This window comes from Musa acuminata, unplaced genomic scaffold (genome assembly GCF_036884655.1).
Source record: "Musa acuminata AAA Group cultivar baxijiao unplaced genomic scaffold, Cavendish_Baxijiao_AAA HiC_scaffold_412, whole genome shotgun sequence".
NCBI lineage: Eukaryota > Viridiplantae > Streptophyta > Magnoliopsida > Zingiberales > Musaceae > Musa > Musa acuminata.
In genome coordinates, this window is record NW_027020660.1 from 369,528 (window position 1) to 383,460 (window position 13,933).

The following is a 13,933-nucleotide window of genomic DNA, read 5'->3' on the forward strand; positions in this document are numbered from 1 at the left end:
GGTTAAGCGGTGCCGAGCGAGCGTAGATCGCCCTGGCCGGACGCCTCCTGAGACCAGCCAAATCGAGTTGTCGATCTCTGACCTAGCGGACTCCTACGTTCTCCCCTCTTATCAAGATCCGGTACATGTTCTAGATCCCTCCTAAAAGTGATCTTCATGTGTCGATTCTTTCCGATTTGAACTCGTCGCTCTGTTTTCGGTATGGTCGCCGGCGATATAGTGTCGAGAATCGTCAATCGGGTTTCTCGGCACCTTCCATAGCCAGCAATACTGATCTTTCTCTCACAACCAATCTTACGGGTGCTGTTGATTCGTCTTCGCTCGCTCAGCGTCACCCAGCTCAGCATCACCCATGCCTCCGGTTGTGACATCCTTCGCTTATTTGCATCATCTTTTCTGTAAATTCTATTGTTATCCCCATCATCTGGCCTTACATCGATAGAGCACCATGTTGAATCTCGTATTTTGATGATGAAACTACTTGATATATGTTTATGATTTAATCTGCGTTTTGAGTAACGCAGGATGCTTTGATCAGGATGAGACAATTAAAGCAGGAAAATCATGTTGTGCCGGAGGAACATGTCAGAAGATTGGACGTCGGGCCGGTGGATCGGTCGACGTATCGACAGAAGGCTTCGGGCCGTGGACTCGGGCATCGGGCCAAGTAGAGCGGGTATTGTGCCAAGGATATCGGAGTTGCGGAGTCAACTGGCCGATTGGGCAATAGGCCGCAGGAGAGGACGATGCGCCGAAGAATCAGACGAAGCGTCGAGGGACCAATGACATGCCGGACAACTTGGTTAATTGCTTAGGATTAATTGTCTCGATCGAAGTTTTGTTTTAAGTGTGCAGGATTAACTACGATGAAAGATAGACAAGCAGCAGGAGTTGCGCCGGAGTCAAGTTCATTATCACGTTGGGAGTTCAAGAGTTCGACGGAAGTTCGGACGGTCGTCGGAGGTTCAGCGAGGACAGATCCGAGAAGTCCAGAAGCTTGCCAAGCGAAGCTCGTCGGAACTCGCCAAGTGGATCGTCGCAAAGTCCAGGAGTATGCCGGATGTCCGCAGAAGGATCACCGAGGGTTATCGGTTGATCGACGGAAGTTGGCCGGAAACTCGCCGGAAGAAGCGATTGACGCATCGGAGCAAAGCTGCAGAAGTTGTCTTAGAGTTAATCGTAGTTAGCATGATGATTAAGCATGAAAATGGGAGGTGATCCCATTAGCTTAATCTTGGGGCAATTGGGCCCCTGAAAAGATTCAAAGTGGGCCGAATGGAGTGAACCATTCGGACCCTGATTGCACCAGGAGGTGCAACCGCCCCAGCCAGGAGGTGCAACCGCCTGGGCTGTGGGGGTTGGGAGGTGCAACCGCCCCAGCCAGGAGGTGCAACCGCCAGGGCTGCGAGGCTGGGAGGTGCAACCGCCCCAGCCGAGAGGTGCAACCGCCCAGAGCTCAGTCTTCGAGCTAGACTGGGCGGTGCAACCTCCTCTGCCAAGAGGTAGCACCGCCAGAGCTCAAGTTTCGAGCTCTGCCAGGCGATGCAACCACCGAGCTCAGTCTTCGAGCTCTGGCAGAGAGGTGCATCAGCCTGAGCTCAGTCTCGAGCCCTGCCAGGTGATGCAATCACCGAGCTCAGTCTTCGAGCTCTGGCAGAGAGGTGCATCAGCCTGAGCTCAGTTTGGAGCTCTGCCAGGTGATGCAACCACCGAGCTCAGTTTCGAGCTCTGCCAGGTGATGCAATCACCAAGCTCAGTCTTCGAGCTCTGCCAGGTGATGCAATCACCGAGCTCAGTCTTCGAGCTCTGGCAGAGAGAAGCAATCGCCTGAGCTCAGTCTTCGAGCTCTGCCAGGCGGTGCCACCTCTCCAGTCAAGAGGTGCAACCGCCTAATCCCAGAATTCTGGGATTTGATCGATTTGATCGTTTTGAGCTCCAAATTTGAACTGGGTTGGGGCCTATAAATACCCCACCCATTCAGCACTGAAAAGATACAGATCCACACCGAATTCTTGATCTTTTCAGTGATTCTAAGAGCTCAAATCTGTGTAAAGTCCTAAAGTTCTCCTCCTTCTGTTCTTCAAGTCTTGAGTTGTAAAGAGAGGAGAGAAAGGATCTGTAAAGGTTGTCTCCTGAGCCTGTCAAAAGGAGAGAAACTGTAAAAGGGCAGTTAGCCTTCGCCCATTGAAGGAAGGCAGCTAGTTGACGTCGGTGACCTCGTCGGAGGAGGAAGCCAAAAGTGGAGTAGGTCAAGACTGACCGAACCACTCTAAATCTCTGGTTTGCTTTTACCTTGAGCACTTTATCATTACTGCAAACCTCCTACATTGCTACTGCCCTCAGCGCCTTTACGAACGAGTTTTTAAGCTCTGATCTTTCAGAATCTGCATTCAAACGTAAATCGTGTTTTCGTACGATCTTCACACTGCAGTTTACGCTTACATTCGGATTCCATTTATAACTGCAAATTGCTTTCTACGTAAAACGCTTTTCAAGGTTCAAAACTGCTTTTAGACGCAAAACTACATTTAGACGTAAAATTACGTTTAGACGTAAAACTGCGTTCAGACGCAAAACTGCGTTTAGACGTAAAACTGCGTTTAGACGTAAAACTGCGTTTAGACGCAAAACTGCGTTTAGACGTAAAACTGCGTTTAGACGTAAAATTGCGTTTTGACGTAAAACTGCGTTTGGACGTAAAACTGAGTTTAGACGCAAACTGCGCTTAGACGCAAACTGTGCTTAGACGCAAACTGCGCTTAGACGCAAACTGTGTTTAGACGCAAACTGCGCTTAGACGCAATCTGCACTTAGACGCAAACTGCACTTAGATACAAACTGAGAATTAGCTTTTGCATCATAATAGCTTTTATTGAACGAACGCAGCTTTTGGTTTTTAATCGCTGTAAGATTTCCGCTGCACTAATTCACCCCCCCCCTCTTAGTGCTCTCGATCCTAACAATTGGTATCAGAGCGGGGTATCTCTCATTTCGGATTTACACCCGAGAGAAATGGCTCTTCAAGAGGGCTATTCGGTCTTTCGTCCACCGTTCTTTAACGGATTGGACTACACTTACTGGAAAACTCGAATGAGAGTTTTCTTGATTTCTCTAAATCTGGATTTATGGAATATCATTGAAAACGGTTTTCAACTTCCCTCTAAACCAACAAACGAATGGTCGGATTTGGAGAAGAAGTATTTTTCTTTAAACGCAAAGGCTATGAATGCCTTATTTTGCGCTTTGGACAAAAATGAGTTCAATCGGATTTCTACGTGCGAAACGGCTTTTGACATTTGGCGAACACTTGAAATCACGCACGAGGGAACTAGTAGAGTCAAAGACTCGAAAGTTCACTTTTTATTGCATGATTTTGAGCTTTTTCGAATGCAACCAAGCGAGACTATAGGCGACATGTACACCCGTTTCACGGATGTCGTCAATAGTTTAAGAGCTCTTGGAAAATGTTTTTCGGATTTTGAACTCGTAAACAAGATTTTGCGTTCTCTTTCTAAGAAGTGGAATTCAAAAGTAACTGCAATACAAGAAGCTAAAAACCTAAACAACTTACCACTTGAAGAACTAATTGGTTCGTTGATAACATACGAAATGGTGCACAATGAACATGATGAACATGTTGAACACAATCACCTTCCAAAGAACAGGAAGGATTTGGAACTCCGGACAAATGAATGCCACTTGAGCGATGACTCAAGTGATGAGGACAATGATGAACAAAACAACCTTCCAAAGAACAGGAAGGATTTGGGACATAGAACATTTGAAGATCACTCGAGCATAAGCTCAAGTGATGGTGAACTTAAACTACAAATGAAACGAAAATTAAAAAGCAAAAAGAATGGAACTACTTGCTTTAAACGCAAGAAGAAGAACAAAAGTTGGGATGAATCGAGCTCCTCCGAAGACGAAGAAAAAATCAACAAAAGCGAGGTGGCAAACTACGCCTTAACAGCCTACGACGTTGAGGTAATTAGAATGCCTTTGATTTATTTTGAAATTACTTGACGCTTTCATAATGTATTTCCTTTTAGTTTAGAATTAATTTTCCTGAAAATTACATGATCATGCTAGTAATTTCGAAAATGATAATATTGCATATGCTATAATAAATAAATAAAATGATCTTGATTGAAAATATGAAATCATGGTTAAGAAGTAAAAATGTGTATTACGTTGATTTCCATTGATATTTCTCGACTTTAATTAAAGATCATGTTTGATTTGAAGAAATGCATAATGATGAAATTAAATATTTTGATTAACAATTTTATGCATGAGGTTTTAAGCCAATGATAAGCATGTGTTATTCTCATGAGTATATTTGAAAAACTATGGCAAAAATGTGCTCGAATGCATGAACGTGTTAAGATTATTTTTCGGACATTCTTGATTCAATGTTCAAATCACTTAATTGCCATGATGATTTTACACTATAACATGTTGGAAATTATATGTTTTGGATACATAAATTTTTATGATCATGAGCATGTTTTATCTTCATAATTGAACTTGAAAATCTATAGCAAAATCTTATCCGAATGCATGAAAGTACTAATTTCATTTTCGGATTCACTTAACAATTGGTATCCTAACAATCGGGTTTTCTCATACACTTATGAAAAATATTTTTCTAAAATGGATTTGATGAAATGATTCCTGCTTATAAATTCCATCTTGAAATATGAATGATAGTGTCTTTGCTTGCAAAGATTTGTTTCACATACATATCTCCTATGATTCATGTGCAGAAAAAGAATTTATAAATCATAATACAATGAGAATTCTAATGCAAAAATAAAGTGCTTTTGTGATTCTTTGCTAAAGAGAATAATTATTAAAATCATGATCTTGATAATTATAACATGAAGCTCTTTATAAATCAAGATCGTTCATTATGCTCCCTAGATTTATCAAAAAGGAGTTCTTCAAATGAAATGCAACTTGTCTTTTGATTTCATGATATTTTGTGAATCTCGAAATTAATTTTAATGACTTGATTATGAATTGATTTGAATAAGTTTTATTTAAATCATAATATTGATCTTGCAAAATTGAAGTCACAAATAATATCTTGTGGTATTCATGAATTGATACTCACAATATGAAAGCATTGATATTCATGACTTGGATTGGATTGAAACATTGTGTGCTTAAATTAATCATTCTCCTATGTTTCAAAAATTCCTTAAATGCCCTATGTGATGATTGAAAACTAACTTGATTTATGATGAATCATGAATCATGACTTGATCTATGATGTAAATGCCTTGAAATAATTGAAATATTTAACACTTTTATGCTCTTACCCCTACCTTCTTCTTGTTTTCAATGATAAAATGGGGAGAAGTTTTGATCATGCATGGTAGGATATAATTTGATAAAATTGATACCATCATGATATGAAACATTTATGATGTGCAATTATGCATGCAATACTTGCTTTCTAATTATGATGTGATGTATTGCATATGATGTAAATCATGATCTAAAATGCTATGAGTGCCAAGTTACACATTTTGAGAAGAAATTGCTATATTGAAACATTAATGTAATTATGAATGGTGATATGATATCATGCATGTAATACTTCAACTTATGATAATGATGCATGCAATGATAAAATATTCATGATGAAAAATTGTCTTGACATTCATAACTTGATTATTCATCCTTTGTCATGATTTTGAAATCGTTGTAAAAGGAAAAAAGAAGTACAAAACTGTATTCTCTCTTCCTTTTTTTTTACAATGACAAAGGGGGAGATAGCTAGCTTGTACAAGTCAAGAAGATGCAAAAACTTGACTGCTTGCTTGCCTATCTTAAGTAGCAAAGATTGCTAACTTGCTCATTTCAAGAAGAAAAATTGTCTTCTTGAACATCACTATCTTGAATATCTTAGTTGAAGCAAAACTTGCAATTTGCACATTGCAATAGGAAGCAAGAATCATGAGCTTACACAAGAAAGCTATCTTGTATTTGCTTTCGAAATTTTTGCTAGCTTATATATTGTGAAACTTGTATATCGTAAAAATTGCTAGCTTGTTGGTCTAAAGAGAAGCAAAAAGTTGCTATCTCAAAAGAGGCAAAAATGCTAACTTGCGCATCTAGCAAAGTGAGCAAAATTTTCAAGAAGCAAGAGTTGCCTTCTTGAACATCTCTAATTTGCTAGCTTACATGATGTAGAACTTGCTATCTTATATGCTATAAAACTTGCATATCTAAAACTTGATAGCATGAATGTTCTAAGCATGATGAAATATTTGCTAAATTTTCTGGCTTCAAAACTGCATGATGATAAAACTTGATAATATGTTTTTCATGCAATAAGTTGAACCAATATCACAAACACTTGATTGTGGTACTTCTCCTTTTTGTTGATGACAAAGGGGGAGAAGTATGTTGATGACATGACATGTGATGCATAAGTTTATGCATATGTTCATGTTGACGTGTTGCAAGTATTCATGATGAATATTGCAATGACTTGAATTCAGGTTGAATTCAAGGTTCTATCAATATGGCATATTGATAGGGGGAGTTTGTTTAAACTCCGGGAGTTAAGTTTAACTCCGTCATCAAGTGGTTGTCATCATCAAAAAGGGGGAGATTGTTGAATCTCGTATTTTGATGATGAAACTACTTGATATATGTTTATGATTTAATCTGCGTTTTGAGTAACGCAGGATGCTTTGATCAGGATGAGACAATTAAAGCAGGAAAATCATGTTGTGCCGGAGGAACATGTCAGAAGATTGGACGTCGGGCCGGTGGATCGGTCGACGTATCGACAGAAGGCTTCGGGCCGTGGACTCGGGCATCGGGCCAAGTAGAGCGGGTATTGTGCCAAGGATATCGGAGTTGCGGAGTCAACTGGCCGATTGGGCAATAGGCCGCAGGAGAGGACGATGCGCCGAAGAATCAGACGAAGCGTCGAGGGACCAATGACATGCCGGACAACTTGGTTAATTGCTTAGGATTAATTGTCTCGATCGAAGTTTTGTTTTAAGTGTGCAGGATTAACTACGATGAAAGATAGACAAGCAGCAGGAGTTGCGCCGGAGTCAAGTTCATGATCACGTTGGGTGTTCAAGAGTTCGACGGAAGTTCGGACGGTCGTCGGAGGTTCAGCGAGGACAGATCCGAGAAGTCCAGAAGCTTGCCAAGCGAAGCTCGTCGGAACTCGCCAAGTGGATCGTCGCAAAGTCCAGGAGTATGCCGGATGTCCGCAGAAGGATCACCGAGGGTTATCGGTTGATCGACGGAAGTTGGCCGGAAACTCGCCGGAAGAAGCGATTGACGCATCGGAGCAAAGCTGCAGAAGTTGTCTTAGAGTTAATCGTAGTTAGCATGATGATTAAGCATGAAAATGGGAGGTGATCCCATTAGCTTAATCTTGGGGCAATTGGGCCCCTGAAAAGATTCAAAGTGGGCCGAATGGAGTGAACCATTCGGACCCTGATTGCACCAGGAGGTGCAACCGCCCCAGCCAGGAGGTGCAACCGCCTGGGCTGTGGGGGTTGGGAGGTGCAACCGCCCCAGCCAGGAGGTGCAACCGCCAGGGCTGCGAGGCTGGGAGGTGCAACCGCCCCAGCCGAGAGGTGCAACCGCCCAGAGCTCAGTCTTCGAGCTAGACTGGGCGGTGCAACCTCCTCTGCCAAGAGGTAGCACCGCCAGAGCTCAAGTTTCGAGCTCTGCCAGGCGATGCAACCACCGAGCTCAGTCTTCGAGCTCTGGCAGAGAGGTGCATCAGCCTGAGCTCAGTCTCGAGCCCTGCCAGGTGATGCAATCACCGAGCTCAGTCTTCGAGCTCTGGCAGAGAGGTGCATCAGCCTGAGCTCAGTTTGGAGCTCTGCCAGGTGATGCAACCACCGAGCTCAGTTTCGAGCTCTGCCAGGTGATGCAATCACCAAGCTCAGTCTTCGAGCTCTGCCAGGTGATGCAATCACCGAGCTCAGTCTTCGAGCTCTGGCAGAGAGAAGCAATCGCCTGAGCTCAGTCTTCGAGCTCTGCCAGGCGGTGCCACCTCTCCAGTCAAGAGGTGCAACCGCCTGATCCCAGAATTCTGGGATTTGATCGATTTGATCGTTTTGAGCTCCAAATTTGAACTGGGTTGGGGCCTATAAATACCCCACCCATTCAGCACTGAAAAGATACAGATCCACACCGAATTCTTGATCTTTTCAGTGATTCTAAGAGCTCAAATCTGTGTAAAGTCCTAAAGTTCTCCTCCTTCTGTTCTTCAAGTCTTGAGTTGTAAAGAGAGGAGAGAAAGGATCTGTAAAGGTTGTCTCCTGAGCCTGTCAAAAGGAGAGAAACTGTAAAAGGGCAGTTAGCCTTCGCCCATTGAAGGAAGGCAGCTAGTTGACGTCGGTGACCTCGTCGGAGGAGGAAGCCAAAAGTGGAGTAGGTCAAGACTGACCGAACCACTCTAAATCTCTGGTTTGCTTTTACCTTGAGCACTTTATCATTACTGCAAACCTCCTACATTGCTACTGCCCTCAGCGCCTTTACGAACGAGTTTTTAAGCTCTGATCTTTCAGAATCTGCATTCAAACGTAAATCGTGTTTTCGTACGATCTTCACACTGCAGTTTACGCTTACATTCGGATTCCATTTATAACTGCAAATTGCTTTCTACGTAAAACGCTTTTCAAGGTTCAAAACTGCTTTTAGACGCAAAACTACATTTAGACGTAAAATTACGTTTAGACGTAAAACTGCGTTCAGACGCAAAACTGCGTTTAGACGTAAAACTGCGTTTAGACGTAAAACTGCGTTTAGACGCAAAACTGCGTTTAGACGTAAAACTGCGTTTAGACGTAAAACTGCGTTTTGACGTAAAACTGCGTTTGGACGTAAAACTGAGTTTAGACGCAAACTGCGCTTAGACGCAAACTGTGCTTAGACGCAAACTGCGCTTAGACGCAAACTGTGTTTAGACGCAAACTGCGCTTAGACGCAATCTGCACTTAGACGCAAACTGCACTTAGATACAAACTGAGAATTAGCTTTTGCATCATAATAGCTTTTATTGAACGAACGCAGCTTTTGGTTTTTAATCGCTGTAAGATTTCCGCTGCACTAATTCACCCCCCCCCTCTTAGTGCTCTCGATCCTAACACACCAAGCATGGTCAGGTATCTGCTGGACTCAATGGCTGATACAGTTATATGCTTGGATGATCAAAAAAGCTCATCGACGATTCGGGTGACATGTCCACTCGATGGTTGATACAGTTACATGCTTGGATGATCAACAAAGCTCATTGATAATTATCAAATCCAACAGCTTTATGTTATCGACTAATTTATTATTTTTTCTCGAAGAAATTGGGTGATGCTAAGGGTAAATTCTTAATTTAAGATCAGTATGACATTCGATTGGGATTCGAGTGACATGTCCACTCGATGGTTGATACAGTTGTTACATGCTTGGATGATCAACAAAGCTCATCGATAATTACCAAATCCACCAACTGTCTTCCAGCACTTTGGCACTGAACAGTTGTGCTTGATTGCACACTAAACCCATCTACCATGGTTGAAAAAATATTGTTTACTTCTTCAGTGAGATCTGAAATTGACATCTGTATTGCTGGAATGACTTCCTTTAGTTGATCAACAAGTCCCTGAATAGCAGGATAAGTTAATGTAAAGACACACACAAAATAAAAAACCAGAACACCGGGAGAAAAGGAAAAAAAAAATTCATGATTTTACACAAAAAGGAAATGCCCACAATGTGATTAGAACTATTGATATGTTTCCTAATCACAGTTGAGGCCTACACCACATACAAGAAAACGTGTCACATGGCCGAGAACCCAATATAGATGACATTGAAGGATTAATGTGAAGTTATGATTGAAAATATGGCAAAATACAGTTTTTTGAACAAAATTCAATTATGCTTTAAATAAATCCAACCAGATTGCTCACTTAAAATTCAGATAAGAACAAATCAATAATTATAAGAATCAAAATACAAAAGGATTATCATAAAAGTAAAGGGATAAAGGTCTGAAATTTTACAGGGAGGACTAGCCCCTAAATGATTAGTGTTATCCCGGTATCACTAGACCTGTATGCTAACTAAATGTTGGCGATGTTCTGCAAGAGTTGCAGCTAGTGACTCCGCATGCCCACTGCTACTGCTGTCAGATGCACTACTAAGCAGTTCCGGGCCCTCCCCTTCATTAGCTTTCACCTTTAGCAGCAAAGGTTGAAAAGCAATCAGCAAAATAAACAAACAGGAAAAAAATCACAAATAAAGAATTAAGTCGCTCTCTTAATAAACACATGTTATCAGACACCCAAAAAAACCGCAGCATTAAATAACGTTTGAGACATTGACAGGAACAATACTATGGTGATAAGGTAACTATTTATAGAATATGTCAACTTTCAAAGAGAAATCTGCATTAATTGTCAAGATATTCATCAGAAGTTGAGTGAATATAAAATCATCAGGATGTTTATCTTTAACAAAATTGATTGTAAAATAACTCCCAATAAACCATGAAAATATGTCGAACATTAACCTTCAAGATGAAACAGTATGCACCAGTAATTTCTCTTGAAATGAAACAATGACTGATAATCCATGGAGGATCGTTACTCAACATATCAAAGAACAATAGAAAGCTTGAAAAGTTACATTAAATGAAAACCACCAAATATATTAAATTTGGTATATCTGAGTTATAAACTAAAAACTTCCAACATGGAACACTATTCTTTTTCCTTTTTTTCGAGGAAACAAAACACTATTTTGTGCCATGGTAGAAGTAAAATTGACTGAATATGTTGAATTAACAGTATACAACTTCTTACCACAAGATGCTATCATGGGAAGTTCTGGATGTCTCGCTATAGATCTGATGCTTCCAGAGCACTTACCAATAAAGCATCCGATCAGTTTTCTTGAAACAAGGAAATCGACTGCCATCTAGTCAACATCAAGAGTTAGTTCTAAATATTAGTAACCCTGAATCACTTGAATCACCAGGGGCCAATTCATCATTGATAGAAGCTAATTATTAATTGTCTAACAGGTGATACAAATGTGAAACCATTAAAAGAAAACTCAGATATTTCAAAATCATAAGCATCAGAATAACGGTAAATACTACAATTCAAAAAACTAAAATGAATGGTACTACCCATTACCCCATACTTTAACGACACTAGGAATTTGAATTGTTAAATAAGATTTTTCAGCTATAAGCATGTCCTAGCTTCAAGCTCACATTGGAAAAATCTACCCAGTTAATTAGATGAAATATTATTACTTGAACTGAGTTAATAACAGAAAATATAAGTTCCAAGTGAGTCAAGCTAGTTCCGTCTCTGATAATGAGCTCAATTCATTAACATTCTTTGGACCAAATCCTTAATCCAAGAGCACAGGTCACCAAAAATGTAAACATAAAGCATGGACTTCTCAGAAATGACAGAAAGCATTAATGCACAAAAAACAGGAGGATGACTACTTACCGCAAATAGTTAAGAATAGTTGAGCCAGTTCATTGACAATGAAAAGAAATTAGAACATCATGTAATCAACTGAGAAAACTATGTAATATAGGAGTTAGCATAATTTCCTTTATGCATACCATACCTGCAACACATGTCACATTCAAACCTTTAGTTTCCTTGTTGGAAGTGACTATTCCTGGTTCTATATCCTTAATTCATGTTGAGTCTTAAACTTTTTTTACGATTTCATAAAGGCCTTCAACATCAGCTGATTACTTCTAAAATTGCTTATGATGTAGCCACATATATTGTCTGACATAAAACTGTTTGAAAGAACTTTCTGTTCTACTGAAAGTTTCAACTCCAACAATTTGACCATAAAGGAATAACAAGTTGAGGTTCATCGGACAGCCCAAAAACTAAAAAGTTTTTATCGATGAAATAAAATAAGAAATCGTGATAATTTTGTCCATTATGGTAATAGGACTTAGTTTATTATGGGAGTAGGAACAAGTAGCTAGACATATGATAAATGTCTATAAGAATCAAAAAGTCTTAGATATGAGATGATAACTAAACGGCAATCAGAGAAAGGATCTGATCAAGAAATTATATCCAATCAAGAAATTATATCCACAAAAAAAGAAAACAAAAGAGAAATAAACAAAACAACTAAATATAATTAACAATGTAGTTGTATAGTGACCTTGTAGAACTATGACTTTCACTAGTTCTCATACATGAAATTTCAGAATCATGAGATTATGATCATAAAAAACAACAAACTAAAGAGGATGAATGAATCGGGTAAATAAAGTTAAAGCATAGCCGCATAGTGTACGTGTAGAACTATGTCTTTTACCTGTTCTCATATCAAATGAAGCAAGATCCCCAAAACCATTGCCTACATAGACTGTATAGCCATCTAGATCTTCACAAGCTGCTTTAATTGGAGATTCTCTAAAGTCGACTGAAATTACAGGTCTCCTCTGTGCTGAAGTATCATAAAGACGAATCTATCACAAGATATAATTTTTAACAAATAAGAGAATAATAACATACTGATCATTAGAATCTCATGCGGACTGAGTAATTAGTTTACATCATTTTCTCAACTTCTAAAGCAATGGGTCAAAAACTATTAACCACATACAAAAGATTCATTAATCAGGATAGACCATATGGTCAAGAATATTTCAACATTAATCAATAAACAGAAGAAAACTGTTTATTAACTACAAGTTGGTTAACACTCCAAATGTGCAAGCAGTATTTGTAAAAAAGTTTGGTCAGGCACTGTTATCATAAAATCAAACTTAAGGCTTTCACATGTATCCTCGATCTCATGGCAACAATTGCAAAAGTTGTCGAAAGACTTACAATAAAAGTTATACTCCCAACTATTAGCATTTTTTAGCTTGTAAGCTACAACTAGTAAACATATTTCATAGTGCCATACCTGATGATTGATCGTGCCAGCCACAACTTTTCTATGGTCATCTTCACTCAGAAAAGTTGCAGCAGTAAACCAAGTTGGAGAGAATATACCAAGTCTATTAGAAGGAGGCTACAAAAGACAAAGAGCAAACCGATAGAATCTTCATAATCAAAATACAAATAGACCAGAAACTCTCATTAAATTGCACTAATAAGAATGAAGTGACTCACAGATTTTGCACTCCAGATCTTACTGCATTTTCCAAGATCCCACATGTTCAATTCAATGCCATTCCTGAGAGAAAAGAAAACACAAATTAAAGTACTAGGCCAAAATTAGGCAATATAACAACCTTTCAAATTTTTATTAAAGAGGCTGTCACCCATGAATATAATTGCAACAAACTCATATACATTTCTTTAACAGCTTACGGAAACTTACCCTCCAAATAAGGCATAATTCTCACTTTTATCCACTGAAGAACATATTATTTTACCAGAAGAGCATACATTCCATGTAATATGAGAAGCAGTAGTTGAGTTTTCTGGCGCATCACCGACGGGAATGGACCTCAAGCAAGCATTACCCTTTTCCAGACAGGTAAGTAATGAAACTGACCTGAAAAACATAAGGATTGAATGAATATAAGAATGTGCATGCAATTCGAGATCACAACTAAAGTTTGTAAGTAACAGTACCACCATGAACTAAATTTTACTCGATAGATGTACAGAATTTCCATTCTTGCATACAGATGCATGCATATGCAAAATCATTGTGAATATACGTCAGCTAGTTCTCCTCTCTTCTAGTTCTAATACAACTTTCTTTGTCCACAAAGCTTTGCTCTTGAATCACTAGATAAACCTTCGTATTAAGTTTCACTATCTATATACATTGGAACCTTGGGATGTCAAATACAGGAGTAAGTGCTGAAAGCAAGAATAATCTCTCTGAACTTTTTTATTCAATGTCCTGCAGATACATATGCCTGCAG

The 13,933-nt window shown here is 39.6% G+C and overlaps 1 protein-coding gene across 1 annotated transcript; it reads right to left on the reverse strand.

Moving 5' to 3' along the window:
* Positions 1–9,460: 9,460 nt before the first annotated feature.
* Positions 9,461–13,550, reverse strand: LOC135658702 (uncharacterized). The gene is made up of 6 exons (XM_065176168.1): positions 13,167–13,550; positions 12,958–13,065; positions 12,361–12,514; positions 11,636–11,640; positions 10,102–10,227; positions 9,461–9,649 (listed from the first exon to the last, which is right to left on the reverse strand). The coding sequence occupies exons 1-6, from the start codon at positions 13,209–13,211 to the stop codon at positions 9,461–9,463; spliced, it is 627 nt and encodes a 208-aa protein (XP_065032240.1). The 5' UTR covers positions 13,212–13,550.
* Between the last annotated feature and the right edge of the window lie 383 nt (positions 13,551–13,933).